General features: G+C 42.7%; 1 protein-coding gene across 11 annotated transcripts in view; it reads left to right on the top strand.

The window, feature by feature from the left end:
* Samd12 (sterile alpha motif domain containing 12) overlaps positions 1 to 20,475 on the top strand; it is a 412,402-nt gene that overhangs the window by 30,468 nt on the left and 361,459 nt on the right. For 10 of the 11 annotated variants that reach the window (XM_074069099.1, XM_074069104.1, XM_074069098.1 and 7 more), the window contains exon 2: positions 18,372 to 18,550. In XM_074069099.1, the coding sequence (XP_073925200.1) occupies positions 18,372 to 18,550 (179 nt within the window). Of the gene's footprint in view, positions 1 to 14,997; positions 15,045 to 18,371; positions 18,551 to 20,475 lie in introns of all 11 variants that reach the window. The other variant, XM_074069107.1, reaches the window with a different exon arrangement.

The raw sequence follows: 20,475 nt of genomic DNA, 5'->3' as shown, positions 1-20,475 counted from the left end.
CCCAGCCTCCTTTTTTTTTTTTGGTGGGAATGGGGCTTGAACCCAGTCCTTTGCATTTGCAAAGCAGGTGCTGTACTGCTTGAGCTAAACCTCCAGTCCATTTTGCTCTAGTTATGTATGGATATGGGGTGTTGTGCAAACTATTTGCCTGGGCTGGCCTCAAACCGTTATCCTCCTGATCTCAGCTTCCCAAGTAGCTAGGATTACAAGTGTGAGCACTGGAGCCTGGTACCTGCCCCTTCCCCACCTCCTTTGCATGGATTAGGGAGTCATCGATCACTGGTTACTTAGACTTCCTGGAGATGAACATGCTTGTTGTTTAATGCTGCTGAGTTGCATGCTTGGATATTTGTATTTCAACCCTGTTGTTTTTGGTAGGGAGAAAATGATTTCTCCCTGTATTTACAAGTGGTCACCTTCAGCATGTACATGGAAAACCACAGTTAAGTGACCAAGGAGAGGTTTGTAAATCATATTTTGCTTTCCATATAGCCTGACCCAAATGATAAAATTAAACACAATCAAGCTCATTTAAATTGCCTAGGAGTAAAGGACAGTGGACACAGTACAAATGGACTCCTGCAAAGACCCGTTACTTGCTGTTAGGATAGAGGGGCCTGGCTCATATCCCACTGTTCTCCAGGAAATGGTTGTAATGTACCCTAGAGGAAGGATCAGCAAATACTTCTGTAAAGGCCAGATATTAAATAATTCAGTCTTTGCTGGCTACATAGTCTCTGCTACACTAGTCACCTCTGCTATTATGGCACAAAAGCTGACATAGTGCATAGATAAATAAACTTGGCTGTGTTCCAATAAAACTTTATTTATGAGCATTGAAATTTGAATTTTGTGTAATTCTTAAGTGTGACAAAATATTGTTGTGGGCTGTGTTGAGAGTTCTTGTCTTCACAGGCCAAAGAATTGGCTTGTGAGGCAGCAGGCTGACTTGTGGACAACAAGGTCAACACACAAAGTAGGATTTATTAGAGAGGAAGGAAAAGCTGCCCTTAGAGATGGACGGGGAGCCCGGCGAATCGGTAGCTCTCTGTTGTTTACATAGGGTTTTTTTTATTTGGTCCTTTCTGATGGGGAGGGGAGCCGGGAGTCAGAGGTAGAGTAGTCTTTTCACATATCTCTGTAAGAACACACTTTGTTGGGGGAGGAGTCAGGAGTGGTCTTTTAACATATCTCTCAGGAACATATACACAGTCTTGTGAAAGCATCCTGGTTTTCGACCTTGTGGCATTTTGAGGCATTCCTGGGGGACCATGAGTTGTGAAGCTGCATGTCCCTTTACGGGATGTAGGGCTCACGGTGTTCTCATGGGGGATGGGGTACTGGCTCATTTTGTATTCTGATCCCCCAGACCAAACAAGTCTCCCCTCTGAGATGAGCACCCAACTGCTGTTGGGGAAAAGGGGCAGCGTCTCATCTGGCTTATTCCTGATGACAGTGGAGCAGAAGTGGGAGGGAAGGTGCTGGGGCACTCATCTCATGGGTTGACCTGTGTGGTCTCCAGGGGACTCCAGTAGAACTGGACAGAGGGGTCATGTGTTGGCAGAGGTGAGTATTCCTTAACTAAGAGCAGAAATTTTATCTTTTGCTCCCGTTGAGATACAAACTTGGAAAGAACATTTAGTATACAAGGCCCAATAGAAGTGCCAGGAGAAGCATAAAGAGGGGACCAGCTAGAGATAATACCCAAGGAGCAAAGCTCCACATGTTGTCCCAGAAGGACCATGAATTGGCTAATTTCTGTCTCCTTTTTGTAATGCATTCTCTTAATTGTCAGGCCATGTCTCTGACCACCCCAGATTTGTTAGTATAAAAGCAACACTCCTTGTCTAGGAAAAGGCATGTTCCACCCTTTTCAGCAGTTAGTAGGTTAAGTGCACGCCTATTTTGGACCACTACTGATGCAAGTGAATCTACTTGGTGTTGTAAGCCTCTAAGGACTGGGTAACTTGTTCTGTGTCATCAGAAATTTCTTTTGATAATTTTTGATAAGTATGAACTGACAAGGTGATGCCCCCAATGCCAGCATCTATTTCAGTGGTGATACCTATGGCTACTAGTAGGGGAATGATTGAATGGCACTCTTTGATTGAGTGTAGGCTGCTAGAGGAATAGGAGAGATTGGTTGTTAGGGATAATATTGATTTGTGGGGTTAGAAGGGCTAGAGTGCAGATTCCCTTCTAATCGGGAGGCAGGCAGGCATAGGTTGCAGTTCCACAAACAAAATAAGTTCCAGGAAAGGGCAAACACTGAGGACAAAATGTTAGATCAGTTGATAGTGTTATTTTAGCACAAAGGTCTTTAGGAATTTTCCCCAGTGGCCTTGACCCATGTAGACTTTGGAGGCATTGGGGGGCTTGATGGGTCAATTTTACCTTGGCAATGCTGGGTTTTGTTAGGGGATGGCCTGATATTTTACCTAGAAAAGTTCCAAGTGAGTCTATGGGGGTAGCCAATAACTGTGAGAGACTTGGGGAGAGGCCCAGCTAGCAGTTCTCACTGAAGAGGGATTTGTGTAGTTTAGGAGATGATGGGTGGAATTAAGTAGTCTGTCGATGTGGGGTCTAAGTCAGAAGTCCTACTGGGTTGAGGGAGGCTTTCAAGCCAGTCTTTTGGCTTAGACACCCAGAAGACAGGGCCTGTCACCATAGGGCAAACTGGAGCTCCACAACCCCAGTAGCTTTCAGTTGTTAAATTTCAAATTGAGTATCTTTTCCCATTTGTATAACAGGAAAGGACTCTGTCTGTTCTGTAACATCTTTGTGGCATATGGGAATAGGCAGAGGTGCAGGGACACTGTGGCAGTGTTGGGTCTACAGGGGCTGGAGTCAGGTTATGAAGAGGTATGTCTGTAACTGGAGGAGAAGGGAGGGTCTTTATACATGGAGGAAGAGGGACAGGGGCTGGAACCAAGTCTCTAGGAGGCACAGCTGGATAACAGATGTAACAAGAGCCCCAGTGTGGCCCCATTATGTATGTTTGTCCCCCATGGAGGCAGAAAGTAGGTCCTTGTTTGACACATAAATCAAGTTGATTGCCCCAAGGTGGTGGCGATATACTTTGCATCTACAAGGGAGGTAGGAATCCATTGTTACAGGAATCTGTAAGACACAGATTATGAGAGTAAGTGGAGCACGAGGAATAGGGCACACAGGATAAGGTACCTGCCACTTAAGACTAATCACTGGAGTCAGGTCCACTCAGTGGGAGAGGTTGCCTACAAACCAGCACTCAAGATGAGGGGAACAAGATTGTAAACAACCCACAGAGAGGGAGAGAGGAGAGAGAAAACACAAGTTATGTGTCTGACGTGGTTCTTTTGAAGAGGTATTTGAGGTCTTCCACTGGTTCACAGGAGTAGGCTAGCAGAGCTGAGTGTGGTTTTGGGGTGGGCTTATCCGGCTCAGGTGTCCAACATTTGGCTTGGGAGATGAGAATCCAGGAATCCAGTCCAGCAACCTTAATTCCAGTGGGGGTAGATAACAAGACAGGGTATGGCCCCTCCCAAGGAGCTTCAGAGAGGCCACAAGAGGAATGAGGAAGTTTAACTAAGACCATATCGCCTGGGCAAAACAGTGGGTAAGAGTCTCCCCTTGGCTCATCTTGTTCTAGCTCAGAAAGAATCTGTTGGAATTTGGCTAGCTGGGTGGTGTGGAACACAAAATTGGCAGTCTTGGTGTCCAGGAGGAGTTCATTTTGAAGAGATGGTCTCCCATATAGTGCCTCAAACAGTGTCAGACCGAGTGAGTTTGGGGTATTACTGAGTTGGGTCAGGGCCATCAGTAACAGCCTTGGCCAGGGGAGGTGAATTTCTTAAGCCAACTTAGATAAATGTCTCTTAAGGAGTTCATTGACCCATTCCACCTTACCAGAGGATTGGGGTCTCCAGGCAGAGTGGAGGTGGTATTTGATTCTCAAAGCCTTAGAGATCCCCTGGGTGACTTTGGTTCAGAAAGCCGGCCCATTGTTGCTCTGGAGATTCCGGGGAAGTCCAAATCTAGGGCTCTTCAGAGGAACAGGGGAATGCTTCTACCCATCCAGTAAATGTATCTACTAAGACCAGGAGTAATCTAGAGGTTGGGCCTTCTGGCAGGTGAATGAAGTCAAGTTGCCAGTCTTCCCCAGGATATGTGCCTCATCTCTGGGTCCCAGGGACAGGCAGGGAAGATTGTTGTGCTGATGAATTTCACATCCCTGGATAATATCTTGGAGGGTATCTTTGAGTTTTATCCCCTCAAATAATTGACTAGTCAGCAAGGGAGTCTTATGAAACCCTAAGTGATAGGATTGGGGTAAGGTTTTGTGCACCTTCCATTGACTACTTTATAGAAGAAATAGCTTGTCCTTAGGAGTTATCCACCATCCCCTGTGGTTAAGGTGATACCCTTGCTCAGGGGCCTGTTGGAGTTCAGTGGGCGAGTATTGAGGACAGTTAGTGGGGGGAGAAGAGATTATTCTCATAGACGGGGGTTTGAACATAAGGTTTTTGGGCAGCCTTTTTTGCTGCCATATCAGCTCTATTGTTTCTTTTTGTTATTTCATCCCCAAATCATTGGTGCCCAGGGCAATGGATTACTGCCACCTGCTTTGGGAGTAGGGCTGCTTGTAGGAGGTCTATGATTGCTCGAGAGTGTTTAATGGGAGATCCTGTTGTAGTTAGTAATCTCGTTCTTTCCAAAGGGTTGCATGGGCATGGAGAACCAGGAAGGCATACTTAGAGCCTGTATAGATATTGATACTTTTTCCCTGAGATAGTTGTAATGCCTTGGTGAGAGTTATCAACTCAGCCAATGGGCAGTAGTGGAAGGAGGCAGGGGCTCAGCCCATAGGATGTGAGTGAGAGACACCACAGCTGCCCCCGCCCATCATTCCCTCTTGGACTGATGAGCAACCATCTGTGAAGAGGGTGAGGTCTGAATCTGGAAGTGGCTGATCAAGGAGGTCAGGCCTAGCTGAATAGCATTTGGCTAGTACTTCCTCACATGAGTGTGTATTTGGGCCCTCTGTGGGGAGAAGGGATGCCGGATTTAAAGCAGAACAACTTCAGAGGCTTATATCTGGACATTCTAAGAGCTGAACCTGGTATTTGAGCAGTCAGTTATCTGACATAGTCCCCCTTTCGAGATTAGGAGTCCTCCCAGACCATGAAGAGTGTATATGGTCAGGAGCTGGCCAAGAATTAGTTTTTGGGCTTCTGGGATTAAAGAGACAGACTTCTGCCAAGGCTCTTAAGCATTCAGGCCATCCCTTAGCTACATTGTCCTTTTCCTTGCTCAGATATCCCACTGATACCTCAAGAGGCCAAAAAGCTTAGAAGGGATTCAGTTGCTCTGGAAACAAGGGGCTTAGTGGATCCATACAAGAGTAGGTCATCAACATACTCTGGAGAAGGGTGAACCCTGGGTGTTGCCAATCCAATAAGTCTTTAGTTAGGGCTTGCTCAAGAAGGTAGGGGCTGTCTCTGAAGCCCTGAGGCAACACCGTCCATGTCAGCTGTTGTGAGGGATTGGTGGGTTCCTCAAAGGCAAACAGGGGCTGGCTATCAGGATGTAAAAGAATGCAGAATAATGAATCCTTTAGATCTAGCACAAAGTAAAATTGAGTTTCTGGGGGGTATCTGGGCCAAGAGAGTATAGAGGTTGGGGACAATTGGATGAAGGGGAATGACAGCCTCATTAATGAGTTGGAGGTCCTGAACCTACCTCTATTTGTTTGGCCCCTTAAGGGGACCAGAAACTAGAGAAAAGGTTAGTTCGAGAAGAATTAATTTAGAATATAACACACATGTACAGGAAAGCAATGCAAGTCAATTTCCTGTATAGCTATCCTTACCTCAACTAGCAAAAACCCTTGGTCCTTCCTATTATTGCTTATACTCTCTCTTTAACAAAATCAGAGATAAGGGCAAAATAGTTTCTGCCTTGTAACGAGGGGGTAGGAAGAGAGAGGGAAGGGGTGGGGGAAAGGGGAAGAAATGACCCAAACATTGTATGCACATATGAATAAAAGAAATAAAAAAAAAAGACAGCAAGAATAGGAGTGGTATAGGGGCTTTAGCATTCCACTAAAGTCCCAGCTGTTTTAGGGAGTTAATAATGGGCAATATACCCTGTTGCCCTTCAGGCTTTAGGGGATATTGCTTTTGACGGGGGCACCAGAGGGGATCTTTTAGCTTTATTTGTACAGGAAGAGCAGTTTTTGCTTGACAGACAGTTGTACCATCAATCTAAACTGTGGGATCTACTGTTCTTCAATGAGGGGGAAACAGAAGTATTCCCTGGGGGGAAGTAGAATTTGAACTTTAAGTTGGGACAACAAGTCTCACCCCAGGAGGGGTATTGGAGTTTCAGGGACCACAAGGAAAGAGTGACAGAAGTGGAGGTTCCCCCAGAAGCAGACCAGAGGTTGGGTGAAATAACATCAAGAGGCTGGCCAGATATGCCCCAAATGACTATTTTATTTTTGGACCGGGGACCTGGAGAGAAAGGGAGGACAGAGACGCAGGCTCCACTGTAGGAGGAAAATGACCTTTTGCTTCTCAACTATTATGGCTACCTGAGGCTCCTCAACATTGATGTTAAGAAGTGGAGTCTGGACAGGAAGCCCTGGGACCCATCAATCCATAGGAAGTAGATGTCCTTCCATGCCAATTCAAAGATTTGGATCACAGAAATAAAGGCCTGGATATATTGGTGTGGGGTGTCAGTATAATTACCCAGATCCTTTTTAATCTCCCTTAGCTCTGATAACTGGAAGGGGACATAGACTCACCCTTTTCCTACCACTGCCTGTTAAAGGGGGAAACATCTATTAGGAGGTCCCAAATATTGGGGTGGTTCAGAAGGTGGGGCAGAGGGTGGAGTAGTAGAGGGAGCAGTAGGGACAGGGGCCTTGTCACTGGTAAGGGGCTGTTCTGGTCCTCCTTCCCCATGTTTATTCTGTAGCTTACAAAGAACAGCCAGTATTTGAGTATCTAGATAGCAATTATAGAGCCATTCTGGGTGGTCCCATAGATAAAAGAAAAGCTGTATATAGGGGACCTCAGTCCACTTTTCTTCCCTTTTAGAGGAAAGGTCTAATTAGAGTATGGTATTATAATTTAAGGAGCCCTCTGAAGGCCACTTCTCTTGGTCACCCAAGGGATATTGGGGCCAGGCCTCAATACAAAGAAAGATCAGGGCTTTTTTTCTTCTTTCCCATATTTTAGTAGACAGGCCAGCAGAGACTGCTTGGTTACTGGGGCCGGAAGACTTAAGGGGGCAGGTCCCATCTAGAAAAACTTGTCAGACTCCCCTTTCATCAGTTTCCCAACTGGGGATTGACTTGACAAGAGCAGGCATTCCTGTCCCGTGATTTACTTCTGCCATCTGTGGCCAGGACTGAAGGAAATGTAGTGACTTGTTGGACTGGGCCACCCTACAGATGCAATGAAAATCTCTAGGATCCTGCCTTTTAGCCTTATATCACCAAAAGCAGGCAGCCAAATGGAAAGGCTCCCTTTAACAAAGGGATGAATCACCTGGAGAAATGCCTGTAGAGTTAGAGAAGGGTGCTCAGAGGGAGTCACAGGGCAATCACCGTGTCACAAAGGGACAATAGTGTCAATATTTGGAGGAAATTTTTTATGCTGAGGCCAAAAGTGTAGGAAGTTTTAAATGAGAAGCCTGGAGACCATTTCTTCAGCTGTTCCTGAAGATTACATTACTGCTTCTTGGGGACCGTAACTTTGGGATAAGAATTGGCTGTAAGGGCTGGGTTGGTCTGTTTGGGCCAGCTTAGCTATTTTTTTGGGATTTACTGTGTCTGGTATTTGCCTTGGTTTTCCCACTCTGAGTCTATAAATAGCTTTTTGTTAGCTCTGCAAAGTTGTAAGCCTATAGTTTTCTCTTTAATGTTTCCTGTAACTGTGACCACATTCCATATCGGGGTGAGGGGTAAACTCTGTAAGTATTTAGCCCACCTCCTGACACAGATCAGGGCTCAGGGCTTTGAGAAATTATTTCTCCTGAGTCTGCCAGCATAATAAACTCCCTGCTTCTGTAAATATGGTTTTGGTGACTTTGTTTCCCTCACTGTTTTCTGCAGCAGGTCGGGCTTGGGTGTAAAACGAGGCTAGGCAAGGTGCTGCTGCCCTCCCCCATGCCTGGGACAAGTGACCCCATCTACCCAGGCCTGCTCCTGAGGCCCGCCGTTCCTCCTTCCTCATCCCTTTTTGGGGAGTGGCAGCAGTTGCAGTTTGTTGCTGTGCATTTGTGGCTGGTGGCAGTGGCAACTCTGAACATGAGCTGGGCCCTTTCCATGGATTGCCCTAGCTATAGCAGGCAACACTGCTGCGCCTAGGGAGCCAAGCAGGCCAGGTTTGCATCCCCACATGCACTAACACTTCCCCTCCTCCCCTTGTGGGGTTGTGGGGTAAGGGCGCATGCGTGGCTCGTGACACACATGTTGGTCCTCACCCCTGCCAGGTTCCCCCCTGGGCCTCAGTTCCATGAGATACCCTTGCCTTGGCTGGCACCCAGCAGCCAACTCAGAACTGGTGTAGACCAAGGGGTGTGTCGAACTAGGTGCAGCAATAACTCAAGAAAGTCATAAGAAACTGTGGTATGAGTTTCCCAGGGGAAGCCAGGGTCCCAGTAAACACAGAAAGTCCTTGTGACCTTGGTCCAGGGGATGTGTCCCTTCATGGTCACCTGAAACCTCACGGGCTGGTGTTGAGAATTCTTGCCTTCACAGGCCAAAGAGTTGGCTTGTGAGGCAGCAGATTGACTCATGAGACAAGAAGGTCAGCACACATAGTAGGATTTATTAGAGAGAAAGGAAAAGCTCTCCCTAAAGACAGACAGAAAATTGGTGGCTCCTTGTTATTTACATAGGATTTGTTCTTTTAAAAATTTTGTCCTTTTTGTTGGGGAGAGGAGTCAGGAATCATGGGTGGAGTGGTCTTTTGACATATCTCTGCAGGAACATGTACACAGTCTTGTGAAAGCCTCCTGGTTATCGACCTTGTGGCATTTTGAGGCATCCCCAGGGGGCCATGACTTGTGAAGACACCTGTCCCTTTACAGGATGTAGGGCTCATAGTGCTCTCATGGGGGACGGGGCACTGGGTCATTTTGTCTTCTGATCCTCCAGACCCAACAATATTTTCTTTTTTATTTTTTTCTAGTCATTTTAAAACATGAAAACTATTTTGGGGTCACAAGCCATATGTAAATGTGGCAGACTGAATTTGGTCAATGGTCCGTTGTTTGCTAATCCCTGCCCTAACAGGTGTTTGCTGGGCAGGTTCCTATCCCTAAGGAGACATTGCGCTCCCTTTCTTTCAGCTAAACAAACCCTGAGTGGAGTGAGCTTTTTTTCTCTTGTGCCTTTGTGGGAGCAAGCTTTCTCTCACTCCTGGTTATTACTGAACCTAACTGGGGCTAACTGGGGGCGATGGGAGATGCAGAAAAGACACAGGATAGACAGACAGACAGAAAGTCGGATCAGGTGTTTTGGGTGCTCGGGTGGAGACACACAACCCTCATTGCTTCTTTTCTCTCTTATTCTCTTCATTTTACTCTGCTCTTTTCTCTGTCTTTATTCTTTAAGGCCTTACTCCTTTATAGTTTTTTAAAACCTTGCTTCTAAAGTCTTCTTTAAAGCTTTGCTTAAAACCTCTTTCCTTAGACTTGCTCTGTCCCATGATTTTTCTTAGCTCTTCTTTAGCATAATCTCTCTTAAAGTCTTTGTCCCCCGACTTGCACTGTCCCATGTTCTCTCTTTAGCTTTCTTAAAGCCTCGGTGCTCAGACTTACAAACAACAGCCATGTCTAACAACTGCATTAGCATAACTCAAAGTCCCAGTAATTAGATTTGCACTGTCCCATGTTCTCTTTAGCTTTTCTTTAGCTTAGCTTTTCTAAAGCCTATATATAAAGTTCTCCATGCAGACTTGCACTGTTCCATGTTCTTTCTTTAGCTTTCTTAAAGTCTTGGCCCTCAGATTTGCTAGCAATTCCCCATTAGCAATTCTTTTCCCTTCAGCAATTTTTATCCTTCTGCAAAAGCCTCCCACATCAAAATGCCTCCCTTTGTCCAAAAGCCTCAAAGCAAAAGCCCCCAAAGCAAAAAGCCTTGCATCCTCCTTCAGCAAGTCTTTCATACCTAGTGGTAAACAGGGTGGAGCAGTGGTTCTTGGGGAGGGGCATGACATTGTAACAGGAGAAACCTGCGCTCCTGCTCCTCTGAACGTAAATAACCTAGGAGAAGCAGCTGTTCTGCATTTCCCTCTTCTGTGGCTGGGGCTGTGCCAATCTCAGCCTACAGACAAACATCTTAGGGAAAGCAACTGAGCTGCATCTCACCTTGCTTATGTCCAGTTCTCATAGGCTTCTCATAATCTGCTCTCCAAACCTGAGTTTGGGAGAAAAACCTTTCTCGTACACTTGATGTATTTTCATGTGGAGACATCAATGTTCTGATATCAATGAACACATTCCCTTTGATTTGTGCAGAAATTTTCATGAATAATCTAGTATTGCTCTGGGGACCAAAAGGCCTCCCTCTGAGTAAGAGAATTTTTCTCTCAGGTCTTCACAGTGTCATCTGGATTGATTCTACCTCTGAGATAATAGTGTTTTTTAATAACAGTATACATTCTTCATGTACCTCTTCCTGGTGAGATGCTACTATACTTTTTCAACTTTTGAGTCATAATGGCAGTTATGAAACCCTGGGCCATAGTATTTTCCTAGGATATCAATTTTCTTTTCATTTTCCCCTTTAAGAAGGCTAACAAATCATATGCTATTGGATAAAGTGGAATCATGTCCCATTTTGTAGTTGTTCACCTGAAGATTATTAATGAGGCAATTACTTTCCTTACATGCTATCAGGTGGCCAATTAAGAACAAAGTTTTAGTAGCCCAATGATATTAGAGCCAATGTGACTTTTTCTTTTGACCTTTTATCATTGTCTGTAGTCACTCTAGATATCACATCTACATTCAAGGTAGAGAGTTGAAAGAGGGCAGGGTGGTGTTAAGCTGTCCTTGTTTTCAGTTCCTGTATGCTTTCCATCAAACTTCTGCTTATATTCTCTAGGTTAGAACCTGTCTATAGCCACTGCTACTTGCAAGGGAGGCTAGGTAACTGAATATTTAGTTTTGTGGTCCTATTACTGGAAGTAGCAAAGACAAGAGTGTTGAGAATGTGTTTCTAATCATAAGAAACACATTCTCAAGTCATAAATCTTTTGTGATGCTCAGATCACTCCTGGAAGGTAGTCTATGCTGAATTTGAGTGCAGAATGTAATGAATGAGCCACCTCCATTAAATAAACAGATATTTGGAGAGCATCTGGAATAAGCACCTTATATGAGGGGGGTGTGACAGAAGGATCATGTGCTTCAGTAACTTCATGTCTAGCTAGAAGCAAGACGTAAGATGAAATCTTAAACAATCTATCTCAATTGTAGTAGCTAATAATGGGGATTAGAATATGTGTTTCTAAGGCCGTTCATTCATTTAGCAATATTTACTGGGTGTGGAATTAATACAACTGTTTATTTAGGCTTTGCAGGAAGACAGATGAACAAGACAGACTCTGCTCTGCAGATGGCAGTCAAGTAAATGAGTAGTTTCAGGACAGTACTATGGTTCTGTGATTTATTATATTTTTGGTGAATTACACAGTTTGAGAGCAGCCTGTATGTGTTCTTCTGAAAAATAAGCAAGTTATTCAGAAGAAGGCAATGAGTAGGATTGAATAAAAATCTTTCCATCTTTCTATACTCATACTATAAATAATGACTGAATACCTCCCGCGAGTTAGTTACTTGGCTAGACACTAGGTTGGTAATGCTCAATAAGTAGTCACTTGCCTCTGGGGTCTAGTCATGTGCTAGCATGAATGTTAATAAATATTTGCAATGCATGGCACATACACACAAAATCACATTCAGATCTTCTAATAAGAAAAAGGTGAATTGTTAACATCGCAACAACTGGATGCAAGATCAGGTAAAGCTTCACAGTGGAGAGAAGATAAATTATTTCTTGAAGGGATCATCCATGCAAATAGCCAAGAGAAGAGAATGTTACATAAAAACAACCAGTTGTGTCAAAGCAGAGAAGCATGAAACATTTCAGGAAGCTGCTAGAGGTTTCTACATGAGGCAGTGGAGGTACCATGGGTGCAGAAGGAGTTCATCCTAAAGGTCAGTGTATTCAAGGCAAAGCCTTATGAGAATAAAAGGTCATCGAAGTTGAACAGGGCTCTATCCCTTGTTTTATGTGATGATCTTGTGCGTGTTGGGTTGGGAATGGAAGGACTATGGAGTTGGTGAGTAGAATCCACTTGTTCTTCTGAATAAACAGAATGATGCCAGTGCATCCTGTGGATCTTCTTGTGCCATCCTGAGTAGACAAAATAAGGTTTAGAGCTTCCACATAATCTTTCAGTGTAACCTTAGTCACAGAAGAATGGGATCTCTCAATGGTTAGGCCATTCTGGTTTCCCACAGTCAGAGGCCCAGTCAGGTTGGGACCTGTTTTAGAGAAACTTTCCTTTCCAGGAAAATTCTAAAGCAGTCTGGTGCTGTTGAGCTACCAATATTACTCACATACACACATGTGCACATGCAAACATACACAATGTATCTATCTATCAAAAAATAGCAATAAAAAACATGTTCTAGTTGGAAATCACAGCCAGATTATTGATGAAGAAACTCTCACACCTTTGAATAAAAATATCTTCAGTACTTTTCTTTCCAATTACAGATATAGTTCAGGGAGTTGAAATGAGGAAGACTGATGTTTTTGTTTGTTTTGTTTCATTTTTAAATTTTATCTTTTTATCATGGTAAAATATGCATAAAATATAATTTGAACTATTTTAAGTGTGCAATGATGTGACATTTGGTAGATTCACACTGGTATAATCGTCACCAGCATCCACTTCCAAAACATTTTCACTATCCCAATCTGGACCAATACATACTTCGTTTCTCAGTGGCTGCTCATTTTCTCTGACCAACTACTCTATTTCCTATCTGTATAGATTTGGCTATTCTGAGTACCTCAGATAAGTGGAATTGTACAGTGTTTGCACTTCTGTGCCTTATTTCACTTAACATAATGTCTTCAGTGTTCATGCATGCTGGATTATGTATCAGAATTTTGTTTCTGCTTAAAGCTGAACAATATTTCATTGTATGTATGTATCATATTTTGTTTATCCATTCTTCCTTCCATGGACATTTAGGTTGTTCCTACCTTTCAATTTACTAATAACTCCAATTTTTTCCCCATTGCCTCTCCATCAAACCAGACTTATATTTTCTTCATACCTGCTCATGCTAGTCCTTTCTTCTAGAAAGGTCTACTTCATCCTAGTTCTACCTCTTCCTCTTGGGAAGATAGGGTCTACTGAACTCACATGTGAGCTTAGACCTCTTCATTGGAAAGGCTGCTGGTACGCTCTGGCTACCATAGCAAGAACTCTCCTGAACACCATCCCTAGATGCTTCATCTCTTCAGAAAGTACTGAGGATGTCCCCTAGATTGATCTGTCTGCCTCCCCTACCATAGCTGTAAGCTCCTGGAGGGCAGGTACAACCTCTTCTTCTTCACCAAGATTTCCACTACCTGGTATAGAATGTGGTACATAATAGGAACTTAAGAAATGTTTGTTCAACTCTAGAATGAACCAGAGCTTTCTTCTCGTTATATAACCTTAAATCAAAAGGAAACTTTTCCTTGTTAGTAAATACATGGTGTATAAATTATAAGATATTTATATTTTTTAAGATATCTATAAACAGAAGTCAGAATACAGGTTTTTTTTTTACTTTCTATATGCGTAGCTTTATTTTTCACACAAGTATTTTAATCCTCCATAGCTCTCTCTTTTGACTACAAACCCAGAAGTTGATTTAGGTTTTTGTACTTGGAATTATTTACTCAAAACTGTTTTTGAGAGTTTCTGCTTTGTTTTCCTGAAATTTCATGTCCTAATATTTACAAATCAAACACCTTTTCGATGGCCTTTTACAAAGTGTGACCTTCATCTCTTTGCTCATGGTGTAAATGTGCTGCCTTTTGCTTTCTCTTTTCTGTCCTCATCACTACCTTTTCTTGTTTTCACTAAAATTATTTACTCAGTTTAATAGGCTCAGCAGCTCATGGTTTGCCTTCAAAGCGCTGTTCAGGTTTCACTGATTTTCCCACCCTCTGCTGTACCTAACAGAGTTCTAGTTACTGAATTGACACTGCATGTATCCTGGGGGGTCTTTACCTAAAATGCTTCCACTGTCATTGTTGCTTAATTTGAGTGCCACTAACATTGAATCTGTCAAAATGAGGGATTAAACTCCAAAGTAGACATTATAAGCGTTGTTCTTTTAAAAAATGTATTAGGAAAAAATTTCACTGCAAATGCATATATATTCTAGCATTATTTTGAGATGCCATTTTGAAGGCACCATCTTTTTTCATTTGCAAAAAACCATTTTCCCCCAAATTGCAAACCAAGTACACTTCAAGGGACGGTGTAGAATGATGCACAGAACTTCTTTCTAAGGAGAGGAACTGTAGTGAGCAGAGGTGAAGAAAGAGTCTCACTTGGTGAGAGGTGATAGGAGAAGAGAACAGGAGATGTTGGAAGTCCAGTAGCATTCCTAGGCCCTGAATTTCAAGATAGGAAACAGAAGGGGATAATGCTGCAGAGAAAGAGCAAAGCTAGGCATTTTTCTTTTCCTCATTAATGTCTAAACCCATCCCATGCCAATCCTATTTCCCTACAGAAGCATACCTTTTTAGAATAATCACAATTTTAGTGCATTTAATTGAATATTCATTGTATGTAGGCTACTCTTTGGAGATGGAGAAACTGATTGATATGAACAGTAATTAACCTCGTGCTCTCACAGGTTTTGACTACCAAGTTCTCTTTTCATCACCGTCTAATTTGGGCCTTGTGGTTGCTTCCACAGCATGCATTCTGCCCTTACCCTGTTGAGGATCAGCAATGTAGCTGAAGGTCAGTTGGCTTAAGGTAAACCCATCTTCACTGCCAGGGTTTTAGTTCAATAATGGGTATGTGATGCACTCCTGGCCAATGAGAAAGAAGGAAAGTTTGGAGGAGGTTTTAGGGAAAGAGAACCACGGTCATGCATGCTCTCTATTACAAGGTGTAAAACAGATGCCTGTAGTTCTGGGTGCTGCAAGGGCCCCTAACTTGAGGATAAAGATGATGCTGTCTGTGGTAGCAGAATGGAGTGGTGAAAACCAATCAGGATTCTTCAGGATACCATTGAGCTACAAAGTCCGCTAACTCTGAACTGTACTGTGACTGGACTTTCTGTTATGAAAGTTAATAAACATCCTTTCTTTAATCTAGTTTGGATTTCTCCTCTCTAACTTGAGGTTGTATACATTCTAAATCATCCTTGATCTTTGTGACCTGCAGACACCTGTGAAACCTTTTGTGACCATACCCCTCTTTGAGTCTCATTTCTGTTATCTGGGAAATGTATATAATTATGCCTTGCAGAAGTTTTAGAGGATTACTTGAGATTCAAAACACAGACTGAGGCAGGACACATGAACTAATACTTGTTGAATGCTTACTACATGCTGCTCCTTGGCTTTAGGAAGCTTAGAGGCTTCAAGGGAAAGTTAGAGCTAATTGCTATATAAAATAGTAGAAATAAGAATTATAAACATATGAACCTCTGTACAGTCAGGTTTTTTAGATCATGCATATTTTATGTTAATTTTAGATCATATTCATGGATATTTACTATTCCAGGTATATGATATATCATGTGAAGTTCTCAGAAGAGAAAGTATATTTGAAGATGTCACATTTAAGGCAAAACTTGAAGGATGAATGGGAGTTAGGTGATGAATAGAGAGAACATTTTAAGCAAAGAAATATGTAAGGAAGGAATGTAGTAAAGCATGGAGAGAGCGATGCCAAAGATCACCACTGAGTTAGTGGGGAAGACAAGAAGGCAAATGTTTTCTGGAGGAAAACGAATGTTCAGTTTTGAGCATGTTAAGTTTGAAGCATCTGATTTGCACTGTAATTGACATACTGAGCAGCAATTTTCTTTATGCCTGATGCCTATCTGGGAGCTCTGTTTAGACTGGAGTTAAAATGTTTGAGGGTCACTGGCATGTTGACTATATCAAAAGCTGTGGGATCTATACACAATGGAATTTTATGCAGCCATGAAGAAGAACGAAATGTTATCATTCGCTGGTAAATGGATGGAATTGGAGAACATCATTCTGAGTGAGGTTAGCCTGGCCCAAAAGACCAAAAATTGTATGTTCTCCCTCATATGTGGACATTAGATCAGGGGCAAACACAACAATGGGATTGGACTTTGAGCACATGATAAAAGCGAGAGCACACAAGGGAGGGGTGAGGATAGGTAAGACACCTAAAAAACTAGATGGCATTTGTTGCCCTTAACACAGAGAAACTAAAGCAGGTACCTTAAAAGCAACTGAGGCCGATAGGAGAAGGGGACCAGGAACTAGAGAAAAGGTGAGATCAAAAAGAATTAACCTAGAAGGTAACACACATGCACAGGAAATTAATGTGAGTCAACTCTCTGTATAGCTATCCTTATCTCAACTAGCAAAAACCCTTGTTCCTTCCTATTATTGCTTATACTCTCTCTACAACAAAATTAGAAATAAGGGCAAAATAGTTTCTGCTTGGTATTGAGGGGGTAGAGGGGAGAGGGAGGGGGCGGAGTGGGTGGTAAGGGAGGGGGTGGGGGCAGGGGGGAGAAATGACCCAAGCCTTGTATGCACATATGAATAATAAAAGAAAAAAAAAGCTGTGGGAATGGATGTACCTGTTGAGGAGGAAGAAGAGAATAGAAAGAAAACACCTTTCCTTGCTTCTTTTGGGAAGCTTTTCCTCAATATAGCCTTCCCTATAAAAGACCCTTCAGAAGCCAGGCAGGGGAGAGGAAACTGTGGCCTGAATGGGGTGCAGAAGAAACTGTAAAGAATCTGGCTGAGGGAAGAATGGAGAGAAAAGGAAGCTGAAGGTGAGGGATAAAGGGAGATTACTAAGCAATTAGAGTCCTGAGGGAGACAAGAGGGTTAAGTGTCTGAGATCAAGGGGAAGATGATGAGGATTAGAATTTAAGTTTGAATGCCTGGAGTCTCAGAGAAGCAAAATACTTCACTATGAAAGACTTCAAAACATGCACACCTGCCATGCATGAGGTCCTTTGTTTGAGATTTCTAGGTAGAATGTGTGGTTCTTGTAATACTCATTGCTATTTCTTTAGTAATATTGGCTTATTACATATTAGCCAAATAAATAAATATCCCAGAAAATGAGCTTTAGATTTCATTAGTGGGGGTATTCATGTTTAGGGATGTTAGGGTTTGATATCCCCGATTCCTCCACACTGGTCTTTCCTTACCTTCTCGACAGCAGTGAAAACTGTTTTAAAATCACTAATTCTAACCTCATCAGCCAGATTGTGAGTTCTTTGAAGCTACAGCCTATCCTATATAAATCCATGTTGCCAGGTTCTCCCCCATGGATGGCACATAGTAAGTGTTCAGTAAATACTGGTTGAACAAATGCAAAAGGGTAGCCTCCAGTGGATATTTGATGAACAGAGAAGATTCAGAGGGAGTGAGGAATGATCATGTTCCAGGCGGAGGCAGAGATAAAAGCCACATTGCAGGATTGAAATAACCGAATGTGTAAACGAGGCAGTAATGAAGCTGCCTGATTTGGAATTCTCTCTTGGAAAGTGAGGATTAGTGCTCAAAGTCAAACACCTTGCAACTGAGGGGTTCTGGATTTGTACACACATCTTTCTGACTTCTAAGCTCAGGAGTTCCCACTCAAGTTCCTACCTATAGTTAGCACATCGCCTCTAAACTTGCAGACACCTTGTTTTTTCCCACTTGCACCTAATGAAATATTTTCTGTCATGAGCACATTTGTTTTCTGAGTTTGAACTCAGGGTCTTGCACTTACTGGGAAGGCTGTCCACTACTTGAGCCATGCCTTCCCTCCATACCAGTCCTTTTTGCTTTTTAAGTTATTTTTTTCATAGGGTCTTGCATTTTTGCTTGGGGCCAGCGTCAGACTGTGATCCTTCTACTTATACCTCCCATGTAGCTGTGATTACAGACATGAACCACCATGCCTGGCTTGGTGGATCTGGGGAGTCTTGCCAACTTTTTGCTTAGGCTGGCCTTAAATTTTCAGATCTCTACCTCCATAGTAGCTGGGGCTACAGGTGTGCTCCACTGGGCCCAGCCTGAAAATTTTTTTGTATGATTTGTTTTCTGAGTTCTGTTTGTTCCTCTGTCCTAGCGCTCCACTGTGGTTTGAATCCACGGGGCATTGATCACCCTGCCCGTGCCGAAGGTATTAAACTGAAAATTGAAGGTGAAGGGGTGGAGTCTCAATCCATTAAAAACAAAAATTTCCAGAAGGTGTCTGATCAAAAAGGAACCCCCACGCGACTGCAGGGAGAAGCTGAGACGACCAAGGTAAGTAATAAACAAGTTATATTGGTAGAGTCTAAAGCCATAGCTTTGCGGTTGTATGGTCCAGCCATAGAGAAGAACTGATAGTGCTTCCACTAATTACCATTGCATCTTTAGTTAAATGAGCACTCTGCCTTTTTTTTTACTTTCTTTTATTTTATCACCTTTATATTTACGTACATGTATATACATTGTTTGGACCACTTCTCCCTATATCCTCCCCACCCCTTGCCCTGCCAGTCTGGGCAGAACCTTTTCTGCCCTCTTGTTCTCTGATTTTGTTGAAGAGAAAACATAAGAGATAATGAGAAAGACAGCGTTTTTGCTAGTTTGAGGTAAAGATAGCTATACAGAGAGATTCCTGGCATTGCTTCCAGGCACATGTGTATTATAACTCATGTTGGTTCATTTCTGCCAGAGCACTTCACTACTTCCTGGTCCCCTTCCCATAGTGGTCTCTGCCAGTTTCAGATTACTGTATTCTGTCCTCTACAGTGAGCACATCAACCACATTCAAGTTTTAGGATTCCTTCCTTTTCCCTATTCCTCCTGTGCACATTCTCCCCTTAGCGTGCTACCCATGTCCAATGATATTACTGCATTTGTTCTAGGTCTGTAATCTGCATATGAAGAGAACATGTGATTTTTGGTCTTCTGAGCCGGGCTAACTTCACTTAAGATGATATTCTCCAGTTCCATCCATTTTCTTGCAAATGACAAAATTTCATTCTTCTTTGTGGCTGAGTAAAATTCTACTGTGTATAAATATCACATTTTCTTAATGCATTCATTGGTAGTGGGGTACCTTGGCTGTTTCCATACTTGGCTATTGTGAATAGTGCTGCAATAAACATGGGTGTGCAGGTGCCTTGTAGTAACCTGAATCACATTCCTTCAGACATATCACTAGAAGTGGTATTGCTGGATCATATGGCAGATCTATGTTTAGTTTTTTGAGAAGCCTCCATATTCTTTTTAATAGTGGTTGTACTAGCTTACATTCCCACCAGCAGTGTACGAGGGTTCCTTTTCCCCACATCCTCACCAACATTTGTTGTTGGTGTGTTCTTGATGGTAGCTATTCTAACAGGAGTGAGATGGAACATTAGTGTGGTTTTGATTTGCATTTCCTTTATGGTCAGGGATGGTGAGCATTTCTTCATGTGTTTCTTGGCCATTTAGACTTCTTTCTTTGAAAAAGTTCTGTTTAGTTCAGTTGCCCATTTCTTTATTGGCTCATGAATTTTGGGGGAGGTTAGTTTTTTGAGCTCCATGTGTATTCTAGTTATCAGTCCTTTGATGTATAGCTAGCAAATATTTTCTCCAACTCTGTGGGTAGGCTCTTCAATTTAGAGACCATTTCTTTTGTTGTATAGAAACTTTTTAACTTCACCTAGTCCCATTTGTCCATCCTTTCTCTTAGTTGCTGAGCTGCTGGAGTTCTACTGGGGAAGGCCTTGCCTATACCTATTGCTCTAGAGTATTCTCTGCTCTTTTGTGTACTAACTGCAAGGTTTTGGGCTGATATTAAGGTTCTTAATCCACTTTGAGTTGATACTAGTACAGGGTGACAGGCAGAGATCTAGTTTTAGTTTTCTGCAGACAGAGAGCCACTTTTCCCAGTAACATTTGTTGAAGAGGCTTTCTTTTCTCCATCGTATGTTTTTGTCAGCTTTGTCAAAAATAAGGTGGGCATAGCTGTGTGGATTCCTATCTGGGTCCTCTATTCTGTTTCACTGGTCTTCATACCTGTTTTTGTGCCAGTACCATGTTGTTTTTATTACTATAGCTCTGTTTGAAGTTGGTTATTATGATACCTCCAGCATTGCTGTTTTTGCTCAGTATTTCCTTGGCTATTCATGGTCTTTTGTGTTTCCAAATATACTTTGGCATAGATTTTTCAATCTCTGTGATGAATGCCACTGGGA

This window comes from Castor canadensis, chromosome 3 (genome assembly GCF_047511655.1).
Source record: "Castor canadensis chromosome 3, mCasCan1.hap1v2, whole genome shotgun sequence".
Classification (NCBI taxonomy): domain Eukaryota; kingdom Metazoa; phylum Chordata; class Mammalia; order Rodentia; family Castoridae; genus Castor; species Castor canadensis.
This window is presented reverse-complemented; position numbering and strand designations above follow the sequence as displayed.